The 23,495-nt window shown below is 53.5% G+C and overlaps 2 protein-coding genes across 52 annotated transcripts in view; one reads left to right on the top strand and one right to left on the bottom strand.

Annotated features, from left to right (window-relative positions):
• Positions 1-1,983, top strand: part of MACROH2A2 (macroH2A.2 histone) — a 50,856-nt gene extending 48,873 nt beyond the window's left edge. For both annotated transcript variants that reach the window (XM_005602433.4, XM_023644212.2), the window contains one exon: positions 1,196-1,983. In XM_005602433.4, the coding sequence (XP_005602490.2) occupies positions 1,196-1,361 (166 nt within the window). In that variant the 3' untranslated portion in view covers positions 1,362-1,983. The remainder of the gene's footprint in view (positions 1-1,195) is intronic.
• On the bottom strand, positions 1,415-17,295 carry AIFM2 (apoptosis inducing factor mitochondria associated 2). 50 transcript variants are annotated; one of them, XM_070226761.1, is made up of 11 exons: positions 17,172-17,249; positions 11,891-11,959; positions 11,099-11,289; positions 10,611-10,726; positions 9,102-9,221; positions 8,254-8,346; positions 6,502-6,610; positions 5,355-5,507; positions 4,020-4,220; positions 3,555-3,725; positions 1,415-1,636 (listed from the first exon to the last, which is right to left on the bottom strand). In XM_070226761.1, exons 3-10 carry the CDS (start codon positions 11,274-11,276, stop codon positions 3,574-3,576), a joined length of 1,122 nt encoding a protein of 373 aa, XP_070082862.1. In that variant the 5' UTR covers positions 11,277-11,289; positions 11,891-11,959; positions 17,172-17,249; the 3' UTR covers positions 1,415-1,636; positions 3,555-3,573. The 50 variants fall into 50 exon arrangements, with proteins under 50 accessions (XP_070082862.1, XP_070082841.1, XP_070082832.1 ...); XM_070226740.1 differs by having other exon boundaries at positions 11,099-11,292; XM_070226731.1 differs by having other exon boundaries at positions 11,099-11,310; positions 17,172-17,239.
• Positions 17,296-23,495: the final 6,200 nt, after the last annotated feature.

The following is a 23,495-nucleotide window of genomic DNA, read 5'->3' on the forward strand; positions in this document are numbered from 1 at the left end:
GCAGGGCCCATCCTGAACCCACCCAAGGGGACTTGGCAGCTGACCCCAAATGACCATAATGGCTGCATCCCCAGAGTGTGGTGCCATGATCCAGCCTGGCAGACAGCTCTATGATGGCTTCCTCCTGCTTGGGGCCCTGCCCAGAGTCACTGCTGCTGAAATTAACATTGGCACGTCCATATGCATTAGTGAGAGGAACATTAAGTGCATGAAAAAGGAATTATGAAGATGCACTTTTGAACATACAATTTTGCCCTTTAATACAACAGTCTATTTGGGAGCTGGCCCTGTGGCATAGTAGTTAAGTTCTCTGTGCTCCACTTCAGCGGCCCAGGTTCACGGGTTCAGATCCTGGGTGCTGACCTACACCACTCATCAGCCATGCTGTGGCGGCAACCTACATATAAAGTGGAGGAAGATGGCACAGATGTTAGCTCAGGGCTAATCTGCCTCAGCGAAAAAGAAATAAACTGGTTAGCAGATAAACCAGTCTTAAATATGCTTTTTTTGGTGAGGAAGATTGGCCCTGAGCTAACATCTGTTGCCAATCTTCCTCTTTTTTTTTTTCTCCCCAAAGCCCCAGTCCATGGTTATATATCCCAGCTATAGGTCATTCTAGTTCTTCTATGTGGGATACCGCCACAGAATGACTTGATGAGTGGTGTGTAGGTCCACACCCAGGACCTGAACCAGTGAACCCCAGGCCACTGAAGCAGAACGCGTGAACTTAACCACTCAGCCCAGGGCTGGCATGTAGATAAACCAGTTTTGAGGGAGGTAATAAAACCCATATTTGCTTTTTTGAAGACCAGGTATTTCAAATGCTGAATTGGTAGTGTTTTTAAAGCAGAGCTCGACTTGAGTCAGGTGACATAGATTCAAGCACAGGACACCGCTCACCAGCCAGTCCTATGAACTTGGCTAAAACCATTGCACCTCTCTGCATCAGTGTAGCACCTGTAAAGTGGGGCCAGCGTCCCCTGCCTGTGCCCCGCCCAGGCTGTCCCTCTGACTAGGGTCAAAGGAGACCATGCGTGGACCAGCCTGCACGCAGGGAGACCCCGTGTAATAGGAACGAGGGCCCGGTGCCAGGGTAAGAAGGAACCACACCACCCCCCACCAAAACTGAGGGTAAAGTTACTCCATGGGTCCCAGGGAACAAAGTGACATTGGCTCTTCTTTTCCTTTGGCCCAGAAACTGCTTCCCCAAACAGACGGCCGCCCAGGTGACCCTCAAAGCCATCTCTGCCCACTTTGATGACTCCAGTGCGTCCTCGCTGAAGAACGTCTACTTCCTGCTCTTCGACAGCGAGAGCATCGGCATCTACGTGCAGGAGATGGCCAAGCTCGACACCAAGTAGCCGCCCCGTGCCCGCGGCCGCACTTGCCAGCAGGGATGGGAGGAGGAGCGAAGTCACAGGAGCAGGGCTTTATTTTTTAAAAGGAGAAAGGAAGGGTGACGGCAGGGGAGCAGAGGGTGGCTGAAAGGGAAGCGGGTAGCAGAGGCTTCGGAGCAAGTCCTGCCCATGGAAGGAGCCTCTGCAGTTTATATTCTCCTTAAAAAGAGCCTCAGTCTGTAATAACCAGGTCTCCACGAGGGGTTCTTTCCATGTGTTTTCTTCCTGTTGTTTTAGAACTTTTTAAAAAAAACAGACTTCGTTTTAGATTTATAGCATTGACTTTTACACACACACAGAGAAAGAAAACTCTTTCAAAACTCTTAAAATCTTCTGTTTCTCCTTTTTGCAAGGAAAGAGGGCGTAAAAGTAACTTGGGCTTTGCTGGCTGTCTGTGTTCGTGATAAGAGAAGAAAACAAGGCAGGTATCCCACGGTGCTTGTCTTTCCTGTTTTAGTGCCCCCTCCCCCCCATCTGTAACTACTCCTACAAAAGTTTTGCTTCAGGCTTTTTTTTGTTTTTTGGGTTTTTTTAAAGAAAAAGAAAATGAAAGGAAAAAAAAATAAAAGATCCAGTGTCTTTCTTACAACATATTGTTTTATTGCAACATTTTCCTCAGTTTGGAAAACTGTGTCCCCATGGGTAGATACTTCTAGAGTGCTATAAATAGAACAAGGCCTGTCGCTAATGGGCTGAGACTGCCACCATGCTAGGCCCGCGGTCAGACAGCACCAGAATGGCCTGTGTTTCTCAGGCGGCAGGTCCTGCTTCCAGAAGGGGAGCCTGGTTGGCCTTGGTCCACAGGAACAAAGCCCTGGTGAAGCCTCCAGTGGGGCGGCCATCCTCTGGCAGAGAGGATGTCTCCCTGAGGCCTGGGCAACAAAATGGAACAGACATGGGCCACAGCCAAGAGGGGATGGACTGAGAATCCTAGTGAGGCTGGTGCCCCAGGACTCTGGCCAAGAACCCAGCGGCCACCATCAAAAGGGGGTGGGGTGGGGCAGGGTGGGCAGGTCTGGGCCTGAATTTATTCACATGAACTCATCAACCACTTCTGCTACAGAGATCTAACCCACGTGGTCCAAAATAGGCTCCTCCTGACTGGAAGTTCTCTCGCAAGTAGGAGTCACTTACATAGCTTAACATGGCTGGTGGCAGGCTTTATTGCCACATGGCTGGGCTTCCAGATAGGTGACATTGGGGTTTGCCAGGAAACCGCAAGCACAAAACCACAAAGGTTCCCACAAGGTCCCCTGCCCCCAGCATCAGCTTGAGTTTTGTCACTTACAAATGTGCCATGACAGCAGCCTGGAAGCAAGCAGGGGTTCACCCGACCTCCCTCTACCCCCCGAATGCCAGCCAGATGGCACCCCACGCGAGGGCCACATCAGCTCAGCGGCCTTTCCTTGAACACCTCCCGCAGCTGGCAGGCCAGGCGTTGGTCTTAACCCCCATTTATCTCTGTAAAAGTTCACTCTCTGGTAGGATGAACTAACCAGGAGGGAAACTTTATCTGACTCTTTCTTCTTATATGTAAACCTATGGTATATAATCAGGATCTAAAAAGGAAATACAGAAGTTTCATGAAGATTAAAGACTGTAGGGGCTAACAGTTTAAAATTAGGCTCCTGTTAACCACCTAGGCATTGCAGGATGTGTGGGCTTCCCCAGCCCCACTACGATGGGAGAGGCTGGGGTGCAGGCCATCTCCACCACAGCTCCCCTCCCCTAGCTGGTCTCACTTTGCAGGCTCTCCTTCCTGCCCTCAGAGACAAGATGCCAGCCACCAGGAGACCCAGCTCTCTCTCCAACCCTGAGAGCTGTGAATGCCACACCCCAGGTGGATGAGCACGTGCGCGCACACGTGCACATCCAAGAGGCTCCTGGGGCAGAGACGGCTGGCTGTGCCTTCCTAGGACCAAGTGAACCACTCAGCCAGCACAAGTGCAGGTAGACCTGCCAAACCCAGAAAGAATCCTCTAGGCGGGGTCTTTCTCAAATGCGTCTCTCTCCTAGTTTTTGGTTTTCTGTAAGTTGTGTTTCTGGTCAGTACATCAGTGGCGTTTTACTCCAGAAAAAGCGCTTTTGCCCTCTGGCACTTGTCAGGCAGGTCCCGTTCATCAAGAATTCGATCACCCGGCAGCGGCAGTACCTCACCTCCCGCCTGGCCTCGCCATCAGGGTGGACACTGCCGCATGGTTTTCCAGCTTGTGGAGACCAACAGGTCCCGGCTCTTCGCCAGCCGAACCATGAGCCGCCCCACGTAGAAACCACTGATCTGGCCCACGCCGTCATTTCTCCCCAGGGCCAGGAGGAACGTCAGCGAGCCTGTGGAGCAGAGACACATGCACAAATGAGAACCCTGCCCAGCATTCAGGGGCCTGCAGCTCCCAGAGCGCAAACCCTTCCCGGAGCCTTCAGTCTCAGGGCAAGGAAACGCCTAAGACTTTTAGGGAGGTGGGTGAGTCCCTGATTTATCTTTAAAGAGCTCTAGGGGGCGTTTCTGTAATAAACAGCTTTGAGAGTTTGTTCTAGGAGTCAGTCATCCTGAAGTCCAAAAAGGCTTCACCATGTCTGACCCCAACTCTCCTACAACTGTGACGCATGTGGGCCTCCCCTTACCCGGCACGTAGGCCTTGAGGGGCCTCTGCTGCATGGAGTTGATGATGTTGGCCACAGCGACGTTGGCATGGAGGCTGGCGTGATAGGCCATCTTGGGCTCCTTCACGTCGGCGCAGTCGCCGATGGCATAGATGTGGCTGTAGCCCTCCACCTGGAGATACTTGTTCACTCTCAGAGCACCAGTGCTGGCCAGGTGACTATCTGCTGGGCAAAACCAACCCCAAAACCAGGATCCTGAGCTGCGTGTTCAATGGCGACCAGAACGCGGCACCGATGGGCTCTGGTGTGGTCAGGCTGCCCTCCAGGGTGCATCCTCAGGAGGCAGGCCTCCCACCTAACTGGTTTCTGCCTGAAGTCTCCACCTCAGAACTCTTCCTGCAAAGGTCGCTACTCCAGGGTGGAGGCTGGTCAGAAGGACAGCGAGTACCATTTTATACAATGCATATAAGTCTTTATAATTTACCATGATTAACAATGATTAACTTACAATGATTAAGTTACAACTTAGCCAAGGCTTAAATTTCTTTTTGAACATGGGTCATATTTTTAAGATAAATGCAGGGCTTTAATAAATCATAAACTGCTTTTCTTTTTAAGGGACTTAAAAGAATTTATCTTTGAAACTACAACATTAGGACAATTAAGTGTTAAATTCTCTGCTCTCTATCCATTATAAGCTCTCAATCCCATGCCCACACAGGGACTGAAGTGCCTTCCTTCTTCTGGGACTGGCTAATTCCTGCAGGACACAAAGCAGGAGCTCCTTATCCAGGAATGACGGAGACCTGGGGACACAGCAACCTTGGAGCCTGAGAAGCAGCCACTGAGTGTCCAGCTCAAAGATGGTGGCCATCATCCACCTCCCCCACCTCCAGTTAGCTAGACGGTTCAACGCTGAGCTTTAGAACACAGGCCACATTACTGGCCATACTCCCAAATGGCCAAAAGGTTGGGTCAGAGTGTGGGGAGAGCAGTGAACCCGTGAATAGAGAAAGACCTGACCTGAAATTACCCCGCATCCCTGTAGGAAGGAAAGTGACAGAAAACGGAAATTTTTGGTCCTATCTCTCACCACTAGGGGGCGGGCCCTGATTTTGGAAATCACTTGGGCCACCTTGGGCTAAGTCATCATCACAGCTGAGGAAAGCACAGCAAGAGTGGACCTGAACCTGAACTTAAAGTTGGATGTCACCATTCAGAAGAAACCAAACGAGCTGTTGGGATGGAGGGGGAAGGCAGGGAGATGCCAATTCCTGGGAGACAGGCCTGGGCCTTCTCAGGCGGCTAGAGAGAGGGGGCAGCCTGGGAGCAGCCCTGGCTCAGCCTCCTGCTTACCAAACGCACTGCGGTAGGCAAAGCTGTTGATCTTGATACCGTTGCAGACGATCACCAGGTTGGTGGCCACCTCTGTGCCTTTGTCCGTCTGCACTTTGATGCACTCTCGATACTCATTGAAAGGCAGCTCCTCCAGGTTGCTCACCCGCTCACCTGTCAAGGGAGGTCCATGACCAGCAGGCTGGCAGAGGGTTGGGCATGTCATTAAGGCTGGGGCCCAAGCCAAGGCTGACCTGGGAAAGGCTGGAGACCGTGGAGGCCGAGGAAGCCTGGTCTCCTGTGGCCCAACAAGGCAATCATGCCACTCTCGCCTTCCCTCCCCACTCCCAGGCCACTCTCCCGCCCCAAGAAGCACAATCGGGATATCTGGCCCCGGCCCCAAGGGATCCAATGGGAGGAGAGTTCCAAGAAGCCATTTGGGGAAGTGAGGCTGAGTTTCCCAAGAAATTCTGGGAAAAGCTATTTGAGGAGAACCTCCACCACACCCCCCTATCAGCTTCACCATCCTAACCAGGCAGGAGGAGCCCTCCGGGCACAGCCCCGACAAAGGCGAGAGCAAGAATTGTAAGCAGCAGCCCGCTAGCCGCACCGCCTGAGAGTAAAGTTAGTCAGGGCAGTGCACAGCCAGTTAGGAGGGGACCAGGAGCCGGGGCCATCACAGAGCAGACACCTCCCACCCGCGGAAAGCAAGGAGCTCATGCCCCTGGGGTCAGAGCCCCACACTCTAACCTGCTGGGTGGACTTCTTCCCTCCTGCTCTGGATGCAAACCACACTCCTCACCACCCTCAAAATACAACCTATTCTCTCCACCACAGAGACATAATTCAAGTCAAAGCCTTGAGAGGCTTTTTTTAAAAATCATTCAACAAATAGGTACCACTCATACTGTGGCCAAAGCAACAGCCAGGACAGCACTGCCCCCATGGCATGGAAATCCCACAAGTACCAGGGCTTCTGCCCCACCTGAGGAGACACAACCTCCAGTTGGACAGCAAGGCTCTAACGGGCTTTGACGTTCACACCCAGGACATAGGGACCGCTTGGGATGAGCACAGTCACCCATAAGCTGAAGGCAGTGACCAAGCCGTGGAACCAAACCTCACTAGGCCGGCAGAGGGGCAGGGCAGGAGCAGAACTTGCACGTACTCAGCAGCAGCTGCACGCCTTTCCGGAGCAGGATCTCCTTCACTTCCTGCCGGACACAGGGCAGGAGCTCCTTGTCAGCAAGGGCCATTTGGGAGTGAATGAGAGTGACCTGGGGACAAATGACCACATGGCCTCAGAAGGAGCCACCAAGTCTCCTGCTCACACAAAGAGGCTTAAAAACACATCAGTCCCTCTCCCCCACTTCCTCCCCTGCCTCCAGTTTACAGGTGAGGAAACTGAGGCCCCAGAGAAGTAATGCGCCCAACATCAGAAGAGTTAACAGCGAGCTGGGCTGGAGCCCACCCCGCCTAGTCTAGGATTCTTTCAGCTCTGGCCTACCCCAGGAGCCAAACGACCACAGCCGCACAGTGCTCCACAAGCCACACCTCACCTCGGTCCACATGGAAAATTGTTTTCAAGCATCCCTGGGCACTTATAGTTATGCAGTCTATATATAGGCTGTTGACATTCTAACTAGAAATCGGGCTGACACTTACAGTAAGGCTGGTTCTAAAACTGATGCTTCCAGGCATGTCTGCTTGCTGTCTGGGTCAGCACAGGGAAGTGGGAGGCAGCCTGGAATGATGTTCAAAGCTGAGGCTTTGAAATGACTGCCTGCTGAAATCCCATCTCAGATACTCACTCGGACACTTCCCAGAGACTCAGCAGCACAGGGATCAAGGTCCCACTCACAGGAATTTTGTAATGACAAAATGGGAAAATGTGCTTAAGGCACATAACTCAGCACAGACTGAGTCCTTAATAAAGTGTAGCTGCTATTACTCTTATTTGTCTACTGATTATAAACATATGGAAATTATAGTGAGTTACTCACTACTTCAGACTGCTCTTTACCCCATAAATCAAAATTAAACTTCTATATCAACCACTCATAATAATTTCCAACAATGTGTCAGAGAACAACCATATAATTAAATTAGCCCATATGGATCTTACTTTTCAAAACCAGCCTGCCTTTCCCCAGGGAAAAAAAAACATCCACAGGTTCTGTGTGGCGCTCAGAAGTTGATCTGGCATCAGCTGCAAGCAAGCTCTGGCGTCGAGGACCCACAATTACCGATCGTCACTCAGCCCCTCGCCAAACCTGCCAGCCTGTCGGGATTTCTTCCTCTCCAGGGCTCCAGGCAGGAACTCCGTCCCTCCATCATCAGAAGGGAGCAGGGCCACCCACCCATGGGCAGGAGGCAGCGCTGGCCAGTCCCTCCCCAGCATGGGCAGTCGAGGGGCTGCACTGCAGGCTCCCCACACTGTCACAGGGCATGGACCACCCGGGCTGTCCAGGGTGAGGGCTACCATCTCTTAAACACCAAAAAAGCTGCTGCTTGTCCCAGACAAAAAACCAAGTGAGGGTGTCTTTGACCCAGCTAGTCATCAGCAAAAAGAGGTCACCAAAGTCTCCATTTATATCCCAAAGGCTGGAACACTGCAGGGGACACCGGAGTTAACCCTTTATTAGGTTTCTCCCCGGGCTTGAGCCTTCTGGTTGGACCAGAGGGCAGGGCACCTCACTGAATGAGGACACACCCTGGCTCTCCAGGAAAATTTCACAGCAGAACAGGCCTTTAGGGGACTCCCAAGTGCAGACCAGAGGAGACAGGAGACGGGAAACACACAACCCCACTCCATGCTAAGGGAACTCGGCCTCCCCACCAAGAGAAATGCCTGACAGTCAAGAGACAACACAGAAAGACGCTGACCACTGAGAGTTCAAAGCCAAGGATGCTTGCCCACCTCTTTCTCGGGGTAATCTGTTTTAATCTCTGCTGCCATCTCCACTCCCGCAGAGCCTCCTCCCACCACCACGATGGACTGTGCACGCTGGACCTAGAGAAGAAAAATGGGAAACCCACCCTGAGACCCGCCCCGCCTGGGGGTGCAGCCGAGGGGGTGGGTTCCTCAGCTAAAGAGGAGCAGAGAACCCTTTCCAAACGTGGGGTCAAATGCGCTCCCTCAGGGCCAGGCCCTTGCTGGGCGTCTCCCACATCACCTCCAGGACTCTCACAACAGCCCCAGGCAGGTTTCCCCACCTGCCCACCTTCCAGACCTCGGCCCAGGGCTGTGCGAGTTCAAACCAGGTTCCCAACCTCCACACACGGCTGTGCAAGAAGCCTCGGGCTCCTCGGCAGCTTCGCAGGGAGGGAATGACCTGCCTCCGGCACGCAGCACCCCCGGCACCTACTGTGGGCCTCCACGCCTTGGCTGCTCAGGGCCAACAGCAGGCCTGACCCACCACCTCTCAGGATCCCTGCAACAACTGACTGAGGTCGTGGATCCAAGCCTGCTCCACAAAACACAAAGCCCTGTGCCAACGGGAGCCCCAGGAGAGACGAGTCGGGTCACACAGTCGCTACACAGGCACGTCTGGGGTGCTCATGTCCAGACCTCAACAATAGGTCCAAAGGTCTCCCCTCAGGATCTCGTTCTAGATTTCTCCACCTTTATGGCTGCCACTGCAGCCTCCCGAACACCTCCCAGGGGTCTCCCTGCTGCAGCCCCAGGTGTCACCACAGCTGTTCCACTCTCCCAGGGGGCCCGCCCGGTCTGCCCTCACTGCCCCACCTGGTCAGCGCGCAGCTCACCTGCGTCACCATGTCCTCGTAGAGCTGGATGGCAACCTGCTGGCTGGAAACCTGGTTAAACTTGCCAGGGAAGGGCCCGGTGCTACCCGTGGCCAGGATAAGATGTGAGAAGGGCAGGGCCTGTGAGGGGCAGAGAAAAGAAAGGTGAGGGCAGGCCTGGTGTCTGCGTCCAACCTCAGGCCCACAAGGCAGGGGTACCAGGTGGGAGAGGCCCCTCTGGGTACACCGAGCAGCCCTCCTTTGAGGGGAGAAAACCATCACACTGGTTAGGCCAAAGCGTGGCCCGAGAACCTGGGAAATGCCTAAGGAAGCAGACTCTACCTCCTGCCAGAGCCACCCAACTCAGAACAGGTGGGCAAATGAGCTCCCCATAGTCGAGGACAGCAAACGGGACAGCAAACTGCTTGTGCAGAGGAAGTAGGATTCTAGCTTCCAATGTGCAGCTAGTTTAGAACTGCCTAGGCATTTCAGAAGAAACTTCCCCCTGCCCCACAAAATATGGACAGATGAAAGGAAGGGAGGGAAATTCTGTTTGGAGCCTAAATATATACAAAGTTGACTAAACCAGAGCTGCTCTGCTGGGACGGGACCTGAGGGTGACCTGAGGGTGTGTACCCTACTCAGCCCTCTCTCCCCACCGGAGACCTGAGACGCCCTCATGGGCCCTTCCAGGACTCGGAACAGCATGGCCCAAAGCCACAACACAAAGAGACTCAGTAACCTTGCCAGGCAGGAGATTCTCGGGCCCTACAGTGCTTCAGGGAGGACCAGTTCACACTAAATCACATAAGCACTGAGGACAGGAACTGGGTCTCCTTTGTCCAATCCCCCCGAGCTCTGAACAGAGTAGAGTCCCAGCTGGAGATGACCCTCGATACAACAAGTGGACTGGTGGCAGCTCACCGACAGTGCTCAAGTCACTGAAGGCATGTGCTGGGCCCCACGCTCCACCCCGGGCTAAGGATGCACATACAAGGGAAGAAAATCTCTGCCCCCAATGACTTCCCAATCCAGGGGCTGTGGGGTCATGTGTGTGCCACCCTTTAGACAGCGAGGAGGGTGCCCCTGGGCTGGCTGGGCCTGGAGCCGGTCTGGGACATTGGCCTTCAGAGTGTAGGCTCTGGGGTGAAACTGCCTGGGTTCAAATCCTCACTGAGTCTCTGACCAGCTGGGGGATCCTGGGCAAGCCACTTGGTCTCTCAGTAAAGTGAGGCTACGCCACCTCCCTCGCAGAGTCACAGTGGGCATTACACGAGACTGCATAAGGCTTACGACTATGCCTGGATACAGGACGGGCTCCAGAAACGTCTGCCACCACAATCCTGTGGTTGCTGTGCTCAGGCCTCTCTTATGAGGAATCTGCTCTCTGCTGAGCACCCAGGGTGGCTCAGGGGCCACAGACAACTCTCTCAGCCCTTGAGGAGCCCTGCCCAGGTCTCCTGCCAGCAGCCTCATCCTCCAGGGCCTCCTGAAGACAGCAGAGGGATGGGTCAGGACCGCTGTGCTCACCTCCCCATCCTCGAGCAGCACCGTCTGATTCTTCAGGTCTATCTCAACCACCAGGCCCTGCCGGAAGCTTTCCCGGAAGGTCACTGAGTAGGAAATGAATGTCTTTTTGGCAAACCCTGGTGAATGGACACAAAGGAGGTCACAGTGTAAAACTGGGCTGCCCATGGGAGGCCAGAGCAATTCAGAACCTTTCCTAAGCTGCATTCCAACAGGGGCACCCTGGGCCAAACAGCTGGGCCAGTGGTCTATCTGGGGTACTCGCTACCCCCTCAAGTGCCAGTCAGGGCTCAGATCCTCGGGGAAGCTCAAGCTCTTACTTCTGGGGCCTTGACATGGAAGTTGCTAAAGGCCAGTGACCTTAAGATTCTCCAGGATTTGTCTAATAGTGGAATTTAGGCACCCTGCCGTAAGCAGAGAAAACCACCCCCAGACCCACAGCAGTGACAAGACCACTCTCACAAAGAAAGCCCCAGAAAAGAGTCCATTACCACTTTCCACGGAGGCCCGAAGAGCTGCCACATTGTGGTGGAATGAGTCCTTCATGTCCACGAGCACAAAGGGGATGTTCAGCGCCTGCAGCTTGCTGGCGGCCACAATCCCACCGAAGCCCCCGCCCACGATCACCACATGCACAGCTCCCACATCCATCGACACCTGGGACCCCATCTCGAACAAGGCACTGCTGGGATAGGAAGAGAGACTACATGGGAGTCAGGGGGCTCGAGGGCTGGGAGGGCCAGGGTGGGCCCATAGCAAGAAAGGCCTCGAATGCCAAGACTTGATCTTTTAAAATTATGTAATCATCTATTAATGAAATTCCAATTTCGTAAAACTTGAATTAAATTCCAAAGGAACAGTGTATCCTATTTCCATCCCATCCCCCAACTACGCAGTTCCCTTCTCCAAGGCATCCACTGTTACCAAGTTCATACGAATCCTTCCAGAGAGATTCTGTGCACCCACAATCATGATGATTTTTTGCACACATCAAACAAACTGTTCTGCACTTTTTGTCACTCAATATATTTGTTCACTCAACAACATACATTAACTGAGCTCCTGCTCTTTGACGTGCTCTGTGCTGTGGATCCTGTGGTCAGAGACACACAGACAGCTATGGTCCCTGCCCTTGTAAAGGCAGGCTTGCAAACTCAAAGAGCCAGGTGGATGGTGTAGGTGCACCTGCTCAGGGAGCTGGGCAGGTGTACAATCACAAGAAAGGGTGGGCACACCTGTGGGGAAGTGGCGAGCAGAGGCTGCTCTAAAGGAACAACACAAACCTCCTCGAGCACTGCACGGAAGACACGTGGTACCCAGCTGCCGCCCAGCTCACGAGCACCACGCGAGCCCTGGGTCTAAGCAGAATGATTAGCAGGTTATCACAATGGGCAGGTCATTCCCCTGAGCATTCCTGGGACAGCAAAGGCACACCAGGACGGCTGGGCGACACTCCCCAGCAGACAGGGAGCAGGAAGAAATGTCTGCCAGGAGAAGAAATGGCGCTGGTTAAGGACCGCAAAGGAACGTCTGCTGGTAAGAAAGAGGGTTGGGGAGAAGCGCTGATGACACAGGCTCCAGTGAGGAGGGCAGGGGGACAGTCCTGCTCGAGGCCCAGGACGGGGCAGCTGCCGTCCAGGAGAGAGTCTGCAGAGGGCGGAGGGCCAGGTCTGCAGGCCAGGGCAGCCCAGGGGCATGCTTGCATGTGGACTAGGGGAACCTGACCAGTTCCCAGCAAACTGAGAACAAACCTTGGTTGAGTCCCTGAGGAGCTAAACTTCGAGAACCCTTGGCCCAGAGCCAGACACTGGAGGACACCTGAGGCAGAGGACAGCATTCAGCTGGGTCACTAGACGCTGAACCGCTGAGCACGGAGGAAAAAGGAGAAGCGAGCAAAGTTTGCCTGGACTGCCCCCAACCGGCCTGGGAGGCTGTCCACCAGGCTCGCCCTCCCAAGGGCCTGGGTCACCACGGCATCCCAGAGGCTGCCCCCATGAAGGGCCAGGGGCTGGCCTGGGGCCTTGTCCCCAACCCAGCTTAATCCCAGCTCACGGCACAGGCCTCAGGGCTCTCCAGTGCGGCAGCCCAGCTGTCTGAGGAACAGCCTTGCCTGCAGCTGACATCCTAAGAGCAGGGGCGTTGCTGGGAGATGCTGGCTCAGGGGCGACAGGCAATCAAACCTCCTGGCCTGTGCCAGACTCTAAGGGGAGGCAGAAATAAACCAGCCACCAGGGAGACATGAAGGAAAGAAAGCAAGCTCACAGTGCACAGAACACAGTAAGAGGCCCAACTGCTGCCGTGGGCCACGGGGTGGGGCGCTTCATAGTAGGGGACAAGGAAGCAGGTGGGTGGCAAGGAAGGAGAAAGTGGACTCAGGTCAACCGTGAAGACAGACAGCAAGCTGCCAAAAGGCTTGATGGGAAAGCGTGTTCCAGCCCATCTGGGACCCTCTCAGGTGACACTGCAGCAGCTGGAAGGCCACCACTCTGTCCTAAATCATCTGTATGCCTGGGGCACAACCCCATCCCTCTCTGGGCCTCCATTTAGCCCCCATAATGGGAGGGGACACCCTGAGATGTCCTTGCACAAGTAGGTTTCCAAGACTTGGTGGCCCCCAAGATGGTCCCCAGATCTTCCCACATATGCAGGTAGTTTACGGTTGGACCTCCAGGCACTGTCCTCAGTGGTATTCAAATGCCCACTGCCTAATTCTCCCCTGGCGTGGGGAGAGCCCGGGCAAGGGGCGGGAGATCTGGCACAGGAGATTGAAGGGATTTAACTTTGCTTCTCATTGGCTAAATGGTCCCCATTGCATTGAGGCTTGTGCATACTACCCATTTTACACAGGAGGACACTGACCCTTCAGCAGGACTAGGATCAGCACAAGTCCCCAGCAGGCAGTGCCACCTTCCCTGCTCCAGGCTCCCAGAAAAGTTGTCCAGAGATGGTCCCCTGAGTGTTCATCAGACTGAATCTGCCAAGTGGGCCAGAAGGAGAATGTCTCCTGCGGACCAGGACCAAGAGGGTCCAGCAGCCCAGGCAGAGGCCAGGAGTGGACACCAGTTGCTGAGCAGGGCCTGGGAATGTGGCAGGAGATGAGGCAGGCTACAGACGGGGTGCATTTCACCTGCCCCCTTCAGCATGGCCCCCTCCATACCGGCCTGCCCTTGGGGCCTGCAGCCAGCGAGGAGGTCAGGAAAACACCCAGAGTTCTGCTTCTAAGCTGGCTAGGCACAGGCCTGAAAGAGATTACATAGCTTGTTGGGGAGATAAGTCCACCAGGGGTCAGGTCACACTGGACAACCCCAGGAAGCTAAGGGAGGAGCCTTGAAAAACAGCTGGTGCCAGGGGCCTTCTTAGGCCAGGAAGTCCAGTGGCAGAATGAGAGTAGGTAGGAGGAGTTCAGGGAACAAGGTGGGGAGGCCAGGAGGGTGACAGGAGGCAGCACACACAGCGGGCCTGTCACACCAAGGCAGCGTTCGGGCCTACATGCTCGCCAGCTCTGACCACCAGGCCCGCCCTGAGCCCCTCACAGGGTCTCCCTCCTGGGGAAGAGAGAAACCCCAGAGACCCCAGCACAGGCCTGATCAGCAGTGGGTTGGCCAAAGGAGTTGAACCCCTGCTCCCTCTGCACCCCAGAATCATCAACTGGCTTCCCCAAAGGGCAAATGCTGGCCTCACCCAACTACACACACCTCTCAATGAAGGCAAACTGCTTCTCCGGAGTTCCCAGTGGTGGGTCTGAGGCCTGAGGGTGGACCCAAGCCCATGCGGGGCTGCCACAGCAGGGCAAGGGGAGGGAAGGCACTTTCACACTCCAAGCCTCCTGAGCCCTCTCCGGGAATCTGTTCTTCTCTCTCCTCTCCTGACCTCTGACACTCCCACTTGGGGAATGGGGGCTGGCAGTGCTCAAGCAGATTCCACCCTCCTCCTCGCAGCCTCCCTTGCCCAACACTCTTGGACACGCCAACTCTCCTTTGGCTTTTCCCGTGCCAATTCTTGCCTGGCCCTCAAGGACAGCTGGACTCCCCTCTGCTCAGCCACAACCTGCTTTGCCAGACACCTAAACTGTGGACTTCAGCCATGGACCTGCATTCCCAGCCACACATGCTATAGGTGCTCAGAAAGCATGTGTGCAATTGATGATGTGGAATTAGATGTTCTAATGTAGCAGTAGTGCTGGGAAACAGCCTCAGTGGGAGAATCCATCAATCAGTGGAAAACTCCAGCAATGGGAGACTACAGGATACACTATTATACACCCAGACACCCATGCAGTGGAATATTCTGGAGCCATTTTGTTTTCAGAGTGGATGCTTTTTTGCATGAAAAGTTTGTTTATGATTTGTCCACACCTAAAGAATGTACAAGAGCAAAAGTGAACCATAATGTAAACTATGGTCTTTGGGTGATTATGCCAGTGTAGGTTCATCAACTAACAAATGGACCACTCTGATGAGTGATGTTGACAATGGGAGAGCCTATGCATGCATGGGGGCAGGGCAGATGGGACATCTCCATACCTTCCCCACAGTTTTGCTGTGACCCTAAAACTACTCTAAAAAACCAAAGTCTTAAAAAAAAAAAAAAAAAAAGTTTGTTCATGAAAAAGCCAAGTAATAGAACAGCACGTCGAGCCTAATCCCACCTACGGGCAGTCACACACATGTACCTAGCGACATATACACACAGGTCTGTAATGACTGCAACAGCTGGCATTCTCTGATCAAAGAAGGTCCAAGAGAACACATCCCAACTGCCCAGCAACTCTCAAGTAACTCTACCTTTGCCTCCCACCAACACACACACACACAATCTGGTTTACATAGAAACTTTCTCAGTAAATCCTGTTTTCTCTGCTAAGGGCACCCAGCCTGATCCCAGGCGGATTCTTCTCTAATAATACAGACCCAGGGCTTTTAGGAATCCAATGAAAAATGAGGAAGTCACATTTATGCCAAAACTGTAGAGAGGTCATGCCTTAGAAGATGGACAGCAGGAACCACACGGGCTCTGCTCAGAGCAAGGATGCCGCCCAGGATAGCTTCACAGAGATTACAAATAAAACACGCAGCTTTCTGAGTTGTTACTGGTTACATCGAGGGTGCATCTCCACAGCCATGTTTCCAGGGTGGCCGTCCTGGATGAGAGGGCTGCTAAAGTGTGACTCCCGGCGCCATGAACATCCCCTCTCCACCTGGGGCGCAGGGCTGGGTGGCCTCCCTCACTGGACACTGGGGACCAGGCTGACAGTGGGCATTCCATGGCCAGCCTCCCAGGGAACACAAACGAAATATAACTCAAAAAAGACCAATTTCTGAAAGGGACTCAAAATCTGAAGACGGGGTGTCCTTTCCTCCCCCAGGAAAGGGTAGGTCTGGGAAGACAGGCTCCTTCCAGTGTCACAGACACTCCCATCCTGAAAACCTAGGCCACGAAACTTGTCCATCCCCCCGGGGAGCCAGTCATTTTGTAGCTCCCTCAACATCCCCAGGGCCTGCTCACTGCCTGTGTCTGGACCCTGGCTTCCTCATTTCACTACCAGACAGTGACCAGGCTGGCCCTGGAGTACCCAGGCTCTGCCCCACTCCACCACTTAACCGCTGAGTCCTCAGCAAGGCAGGCCCTCAGTCTCCTCCCCGGGACCGGGGCTGTTCCAGGTGCAGGGTCACACACAGTGCTCCCCGGAGGGCTCCAGGGCTGGGGTGAGGGCAGGCCGGGTCTGAGAGCTTGGGGCGTGTGCACATGAACACACACGGACACACACACTAGAATCTGAGCAGGTTTCCCTGTAATTTTACATATTTATATATTTTACATATATATGTAAACAGAAGGCGCAGAGCCGGGACACCTGGAAGCCCCTTCCCAAACTATGTCTGACCCTCCCGCCCGTGCTGTCCTCCCGAGGGATCAGCAGCTCCCACGCGCCTCCTCCGTCCCCGCCTCACTGTACATTCAGGGTCAGAGGGACTTTTGTTGGAGGGGAAAGGCCGGCTGTGTTTAGCGGGTGGGGTTGGAAAGTCAGCGCCCGGCGGACTTCGGGCGTCCCAGGCTCCCCCAGCCCCATCAGAGTTAGTTCAGCGACCGCCGGCCTTTGCTCCCGCGGAACCCTGGGCTTCGCGGAGGGGAGAAGCGGACTTCACGGTGCCCCCTGAGCCCATGGACACTCAGGTAACCCAGGCACTTCCCTCCTAGAGCCGGAGGCTTTCCCCTGCCTGTGACTCCAGCCCCACCCGGCGGCGACCCTCGGAGCACTCCCAGGATGGGGGGAGTGGAAGCCCGTCTTACCTGGGAGACCTAGCACGGATTTCGGGGGGCGGACGGGGAGGGGGTGAGTTTGCCATGCCCTCGCCAGAACAAACCTCCCTGGTTTGTGTTTTGGGGGAACTAGGGTGGTGCAGGGCTAAGCCCCGTATCCTAGCCGACCACCCTCTCCCCTAAAGGCCAAAACTCCGGCGCACCGACCTCCCGACGCCGGCCGTTGCGTTTTCCGGGCCCCGACGCGCCCCAGCGGGCCCTGCGGGCGCGGGGAGCCCGAAAGCCCGCCCAGGTGCCCCTCACCTGCCGGCCGCCCCGCGCCGCGTCGCGCCGCTCCCGCGGGCCGCTCCCGTTACTCTGCTAGCGTTCCTCGGCCGGCGTGACTCAGCGCCCGCCCGGCCACGCCCCCGCCGGCCACGCCCCCCCGGGCACTGCCGCCGCCGGCCACGCCCCCGGGCCGCGGGCCCCCTGCCAGACGCTGGAGCAGACCTGGGAGCCCGGAAACGCCTTCTGGGACTGCTCAGAGTTCGCCCGACTTTCTGCCAGACTCCTTTAAAGACTCCGGGACCTCCGAGCGCGGGCTCCGGGCGCTGGCTCTGCGACTTCGGGCGGATACCAACTTCCTGGCATCACGCATGTAAATAAGAACTCTGCCAAGCCGGCTGAGCACTCACTGTGTGCCTGGCGCCGTGCTAGGCGATGGGGGATAAAATGGAGAACAAAACAGGCATGGTTTCTGCTGCCGTTGCGGCAATAGCCTGGGAAGGACGTATATTAAACCAATAAAAACATGTATCACTAATTGCAGTAAGAAAGACTGGGGGCAAAGCAAGGGCGCCAAGGCCTCTCTCCAAGGGTGAGAAGGAGTGAGCCGTAGGTGGAGAGGAGGCAACTGTGCTCTGGGTGTGCAGTGACTCCCAGGCAGGCAAAGTGCTGCTGGCCCGAGCCTTGCAGAGGCAGCCAGAGGACAGAGTGGCCAGTGTGGGCAGGTGGTACAGGCCTCCAGGACCTGGTGAAGACTGTGCTATCCCAAGGCAGTGGATGCCACTGCAGGGTCTTAAGCAGAAGAGTGACAGGTCTGAGTTATGTTCTGTGGCGAAAGGACAGGGGAGTGGGAGGGCTGCCTGAAATTACAGAAACTAGTTAGGAGGGGAGTCTAGGAAGAAAAAAAGAGCTTGGACTAGGATCTGTACAGAAATGGACTGATGCAAGCTGCAACCTGGAGGTGGGATCAAGCTAATTTGGTGATAGATAAGCCATCTCCATCTATTTAATGCAAATATTAGCACTTATGTGAAGTGTTTTAACATGGTGCCTGGCACACAGCAGCAACAAATGTACAGCAGGCATTTATTATAGCTGTAAGGGCTATATAAAATACATGCCATATATTTTATATGGGCAAATTAGCTTGTCCAAGGCCACAAAGTACGTTGGCAGCTTCCTTGTTCCCAGCCCAATGCTCTTTTGAATACTGCCCTTCACCTTCCTAGTTTTCATGAACGTTTATACAAGAAGTGGGCACTTCTATACCTTTTCCAAAAGCTGTGGTCAAAGACCTGTCTCCAGTACCGCGTATAGGGAGCATTGTGATCAACTCCATCTAGGAGACGTTGGTACCCGGAATCATCTCAAGCTGGGAGGGAAGCTGGTGTCCTTTCATAAGCATTCTGCTCTCGTTATTAGCCCACACAGCCCAGGCCACATCTTCCAGTGCTCTAGAATCCTTGTCTCTCTTCCTATGCCAGCTGTCACCCTGCCCCATGAATGTGGGCTGAAGAAGGGACTATAGTCAAAGGTGTGGGAATCTCTACCTCCTTCTCTTGGCTCCTGGGGCCAGAGAAGAGCAACGGTGCCAGAGTTTGGGTGCATAGAGCCCCTGGGCCTGCCCATCCTAATGCTGTCTCACAGGGAACCATCAGAGAACCATGGGCTGGATTTGATGCTCTAGGAGCAGCGAGCCGTGCAGTCCTCCTGGGCTTTGCACAGCTCCAAATAGCTTTATCTCCTTTCTTTCCTCCTGAAACCCTGAGAGGAAAGTAGGGCGGGGATTAAACTCTGACATGGAGGAGGGCACCAACCCCTTTGGACCAGCTCTTTGGGGCAGAGACCTTGCTTTGCTGGACTTTGGGTCCCCACTGTCTGGCACTGACCCCAGCATCTGGTTCCCTAGGAGTTCACGAATGTTTGCTTAAATGAATGAGTATTAAAAATTAAGATATAATTTGGGCCGGCCCCGTGGCTGAGTGGTTGAGTTCGCACGCTCTGCTTCCGCCACCCAGGGTTTCGCCGGTTCGGATCCTGGGCACAGACATGGCACTGCTCATTAGGCCATGCTGAGGTGGCATCCCACACAGCACAACCAGAGGCACTCACAGCTAGAATCTACGACTATGTACGGTGGTGGGGTGGTTGGGGGCGGGGCATGGCTTTGGGGAGAAGAAGAAGAAGAAAAAAAAGAAGATAGGCAAGAAATGTTAGCTCAGGTGCCAATCTTTAAAAAAAAATAAGATATAATTCAAATCTCATAAAATTCAGTCTTTTATAGTATACAATTTTGTCATGGTAAAGTTGTGCAACCATCACCATTATCCAACTCCAGGACATTTTCATCACTTCAAAAAGAAACCCCATACCCTCTAGTAGTCGTACCCCATTCCTCCCTCCATCCAGCCCCTGGCAACCAGAAGGATCCATTTCTTTTTTTCTTTTTTTAAAGATTGGCGCCTGAGCTAACATCTGTTGTCAATCTTCTTTTTCTTCTTCTTCTTCTTCTCCCCAAAGTCCCCCCAGCACACAGTTGTATATTCTGATTATCAGTACCTCGGGTTGTGCTGTGTGGGACGCCGCCTCAGCGTGGCCTGATGAGCGGCGCCATATCCACACCCGGAATCTGAACCAGTGAAACCCTGGGCCGCAGAGGCGGAGCGGGCGAACTTAACCACTCAGTCCCGGGCCTGCCCCGAAAGATCCATTTCTGATGAAACAATCCTACTGGTATTCCTAGAAAAATAATAGCTAATGTTTATTGAACACAAACTAAGTTCTTTGGATAGCTTCTCAAATTTACTTTTCACATGGGTCCTCCAAGGTAAGGTCTATTAATCTCCATTTCACAGATGAGGAAACTGAAGCTCATGGGCTAAGAACTTAGGCAAAATCATGCAGCTAGTAAATAAAGTAGAGGAACTGGGCCTTGACCCTAAAGTCAGGAAACCCCTCAGCAGGACATCATCCCTAAGGGAGCCGGAGGTCACTGAGAAGGCAAAGGAGAGTCTCAACTGTGAGTCAAGCAAGCCCCGGAAACTTACTGGACACATGCCCTGGCCCTGTGGGAGACAGAGAGATGAACAGAGAGCACTGTCCAGATCAGGGAGATGGCCCTGGGGCTTCGGAGGGTCAGGGAAGATTGCACACAGGCACCGGGCCTACATGGATGAGGAGGATTCCAACTGGCAGGATACAAAGGAAGGGCTCAAAATACCGCAGCCCAAACCTGACGCTGGGAGGGAGGAGAGAGAAGTGTGGGGTGGCCCCATTTTGGGCTTGGGGCTTGGCTTGTCAGAGCTGGTGTGGTCCATCTCCAAGGACCTGCCTCAAACCACGAAAGTCCGGGAAGTTGTCTAATTGTCATTCACCACCTTCTTGATGACCAGAGGACACTTTGGTCCAAGAGAGGGGAGAGGGTTTCAGTGCGAACCCTCTTGTGACCTTTCCCAGGCAGTTTACCCCACATCCCTCCTCTCTTCTGACTCAACAGTGCCCATCACTTTGGAACTGAAAATCAGGGCTCCTTGCCTAACAAAGGACTTTTGTCTTTGAACTTCCAGGTGCCAGAGGCAGTAAGAAGGTGTGGTTTGGATGCTGAAACACTGGAAGTTCTATAGAATTTTTTTTTTTGAGGAAGATTAGCCCTGAGCGAACTACTGCCAATCCTCCTCTTTTTGCTGAGGAAGACTGGCCCTGAGCTAACATTCATGCCCATCTTCCTCTATTTTATACGTGGGACGCCTACCACAGCATGACCTTTGCCAAGTGGTGCCATATCCGCACCCAGGATCCAAACCCATGAACCCCAGGACGCCAAGAAGTGGAACGTGCGAACTTAACCACTGTGCCACCCGGCCGGCCCCTGTACGGAACTTTAATGATTAGGAGGAATGGCAGGCAGATTGTCTAACATCACTGAATTTAAGAGGAGAAAGCATTGCTAGCTCTCAGCCATAATGAGCTCAGCCATGAGGATGAGCCAGAGGATATTCCCTGACAGACAACAGGTGACTTCACTGCTGGCTCCCAGGGCTGGGCGGAGCTCTAAGGTACTGGGGTCACCTCAGAGGCCCGAGACACAAAGGGTGTATCCCCACTTGAGGAAGAGTCAATCTTTAACTCTAAAGAGCCCCTGAAGTGTTTTCCTTTTCCATCTGTAGTTCCAGCTGAATTCACGAGCCCCTCCCCGAAACTGTGGTCTGGTGTAGAACTCCCAGCCACAGAAAGACTATATTCGTGAGGATAAGTTCTACTCTTGTGACAAATAGACCCCCAAATCTAATGGCTCAAATACAACAGAAGTGCATTTCTTGCCTGGGTACTAGTACAGGCTGGTGGACTGGTTAATGAGGCTGCCACCTCCGTACAGTTATCCAGGGACCAGACTGACAGAGGCCATCTTTAGCAAGTGGCTTCCAAGGTCTCTTTTTAGGGGTAGCCTCCATTCCCACCAGGGGGAGGGGGAAGAGCACGGAGAAGGCCAGGTAGAAGGTAATCTTATGGGCCACGCCTGGCAGTGGTGCACCTTGCTTCTATTCTCCTTCCAGGAGCTGGAACTCACGGACACACCTCACTGAGGGTGGCCAGGAAATGCCGTCTACTGTATGCCCAGGAAGAAGGGGGAAAGCAGATTTTGGTGAGGGGCTAACGGGTGTCTGCCCTGGTGCCCTAGGTCCAGGCCTCCCTGGTTTCTTCCCTGTGCCTCTGCTTGTCTCTTTTCAGCCCCTTGCAGGCTCCTGCTCTGCCTCTAGGCCTTACACACTGGTGGCCCCAGGCCCTTCACTGCACCTTCTCGCACAGCTTCAGCTGGCAGCACCCAGCTTCGCTGCAGCCCAGACCATGGTGTAGATCCTCTCGCAGCCTAAAGGAGTCCACCCTGCCCACCGCTTCTCTGAAGGGATAGCCCCCGGTGTAGCAAGGCATGAGAAGAGGATGGGCCCAATCAGATATTTGCTCTCTTGGGCATTTATTGAGGAAATCTGATAATGGGGAATGTGATAAGGAGAGCTAGATAAAAGGTCAGGGAGAGAAGGGCCAGAAAGGTCTGGATGGCCAAATGCAAACTGTACTTATGAGGAAGGAGAGACTCTGCAGAGGAGGCCAGAGGGACTGAACAAAGCAGAGAAGGATACTGAGTCATCACTTACACTTGGTGGCCCCTAGAGTTTCTCCAGGTCAAGGAGCTTTCTGGCACCTGTCCAGGAGGGTCTGAACACTAAACCTGCTTTTATTTAGGTCACAGGAGTGAGTCTGTGGTTCCAAAGCAGCACTAGGAAAAGATCCAGCTTGGCAGAGCCGGCCAGCTCTCTGCAAAGGTCATTCTCCCTACTGTGGCACAGGGGGTCTGCTGAAGAGCATCTGCCCAGCCACGGGACTACATCTCCCGCCACTACCCCTCGCTTCTGGGTAGGGCCAAACTCTTACCAAAGGAATGTGGGCAGGAGTGATATGTGTCACTTCTGGGCTGCAGCAGTTAAGAAGGGTGGCTTCCTTCCCTCTCCTTAATGAAGCCGAAAACCACTAGGCAGGCTTGTGTGGAAGAGTAATGGTGGCCCATGTAAGAACAGCATCAGAGCAGGGTGGCAGGGGCAGCCTGGTGGTGTTAAAAGATTGGCCACATGCAGGGGATGGAGCAAACAAGTAAATGGAGGAAGACGGAGCCATGTTTCTCACTCAGGGGAGGGGAGTACAAATATGACCAGCGGAAAGCTAGAATGAATCTTGTATTGAATTTGAATTGGAACTACTCGTGTTAACTCACGGCTTATGATATACAGAGATACAAATATACATGTAAGGTCTGTCTACCAGGAGGGCCTAGGAGCAGCAACACCTCAGCATAATAAGCACACCCAGTACCTAGATCTTGGCTTCTAAATATCATTCTCCAGTAAAAGGAATCCTGGAGAAATGGCTGATTCCAGGGAAATTGCAAGGTAAGCCTAGAACATTTTGTTTTGAAAGAAGTACTCAAAGAATGATGGGGAGATGCCAAAAGAACACAGAAGCTAGTTTAAAGCTCTCACCAGCCAATATAGGACAATTTGAGCGCCAAAATAAATAATGATAATAACAGATTATAATCCATTGAATAAAATATGAGTCCACAAAGATATAATTAAACAGAGAGAAGGGAAAGCTCTTACTTACAATAGAATGCCAACTAATAAATGTAGGAGGAATAATGAAAATTTAAAAATTGCCATCTGGCATCCATTAAAGTTATTCAGCCAAGAGACATCAATGGATGATAAATATAGTAGGAGAAAGTGGGATAAGAAACAGTATATTTACATAGTCTCAAAGTATTTCCATACAAAACACTAAGTACAAAGGAAAAAAAACAACTTTACAGTG

The sequence above is a fragment of the Equus caballus genome, chromosome 1, assembly GCF_041296265.1.
Source record: "Equus caballus isolate H_3958 breed thoroughbred chromosome 1, TB-T2T, whole genome shotgun sequence".
Taxonomy (NCBI): Eukaryota; Metazoa; Chordata; class Mammalia; order Perissodactyla; family Equidae; genus Equus; species Equus caballus.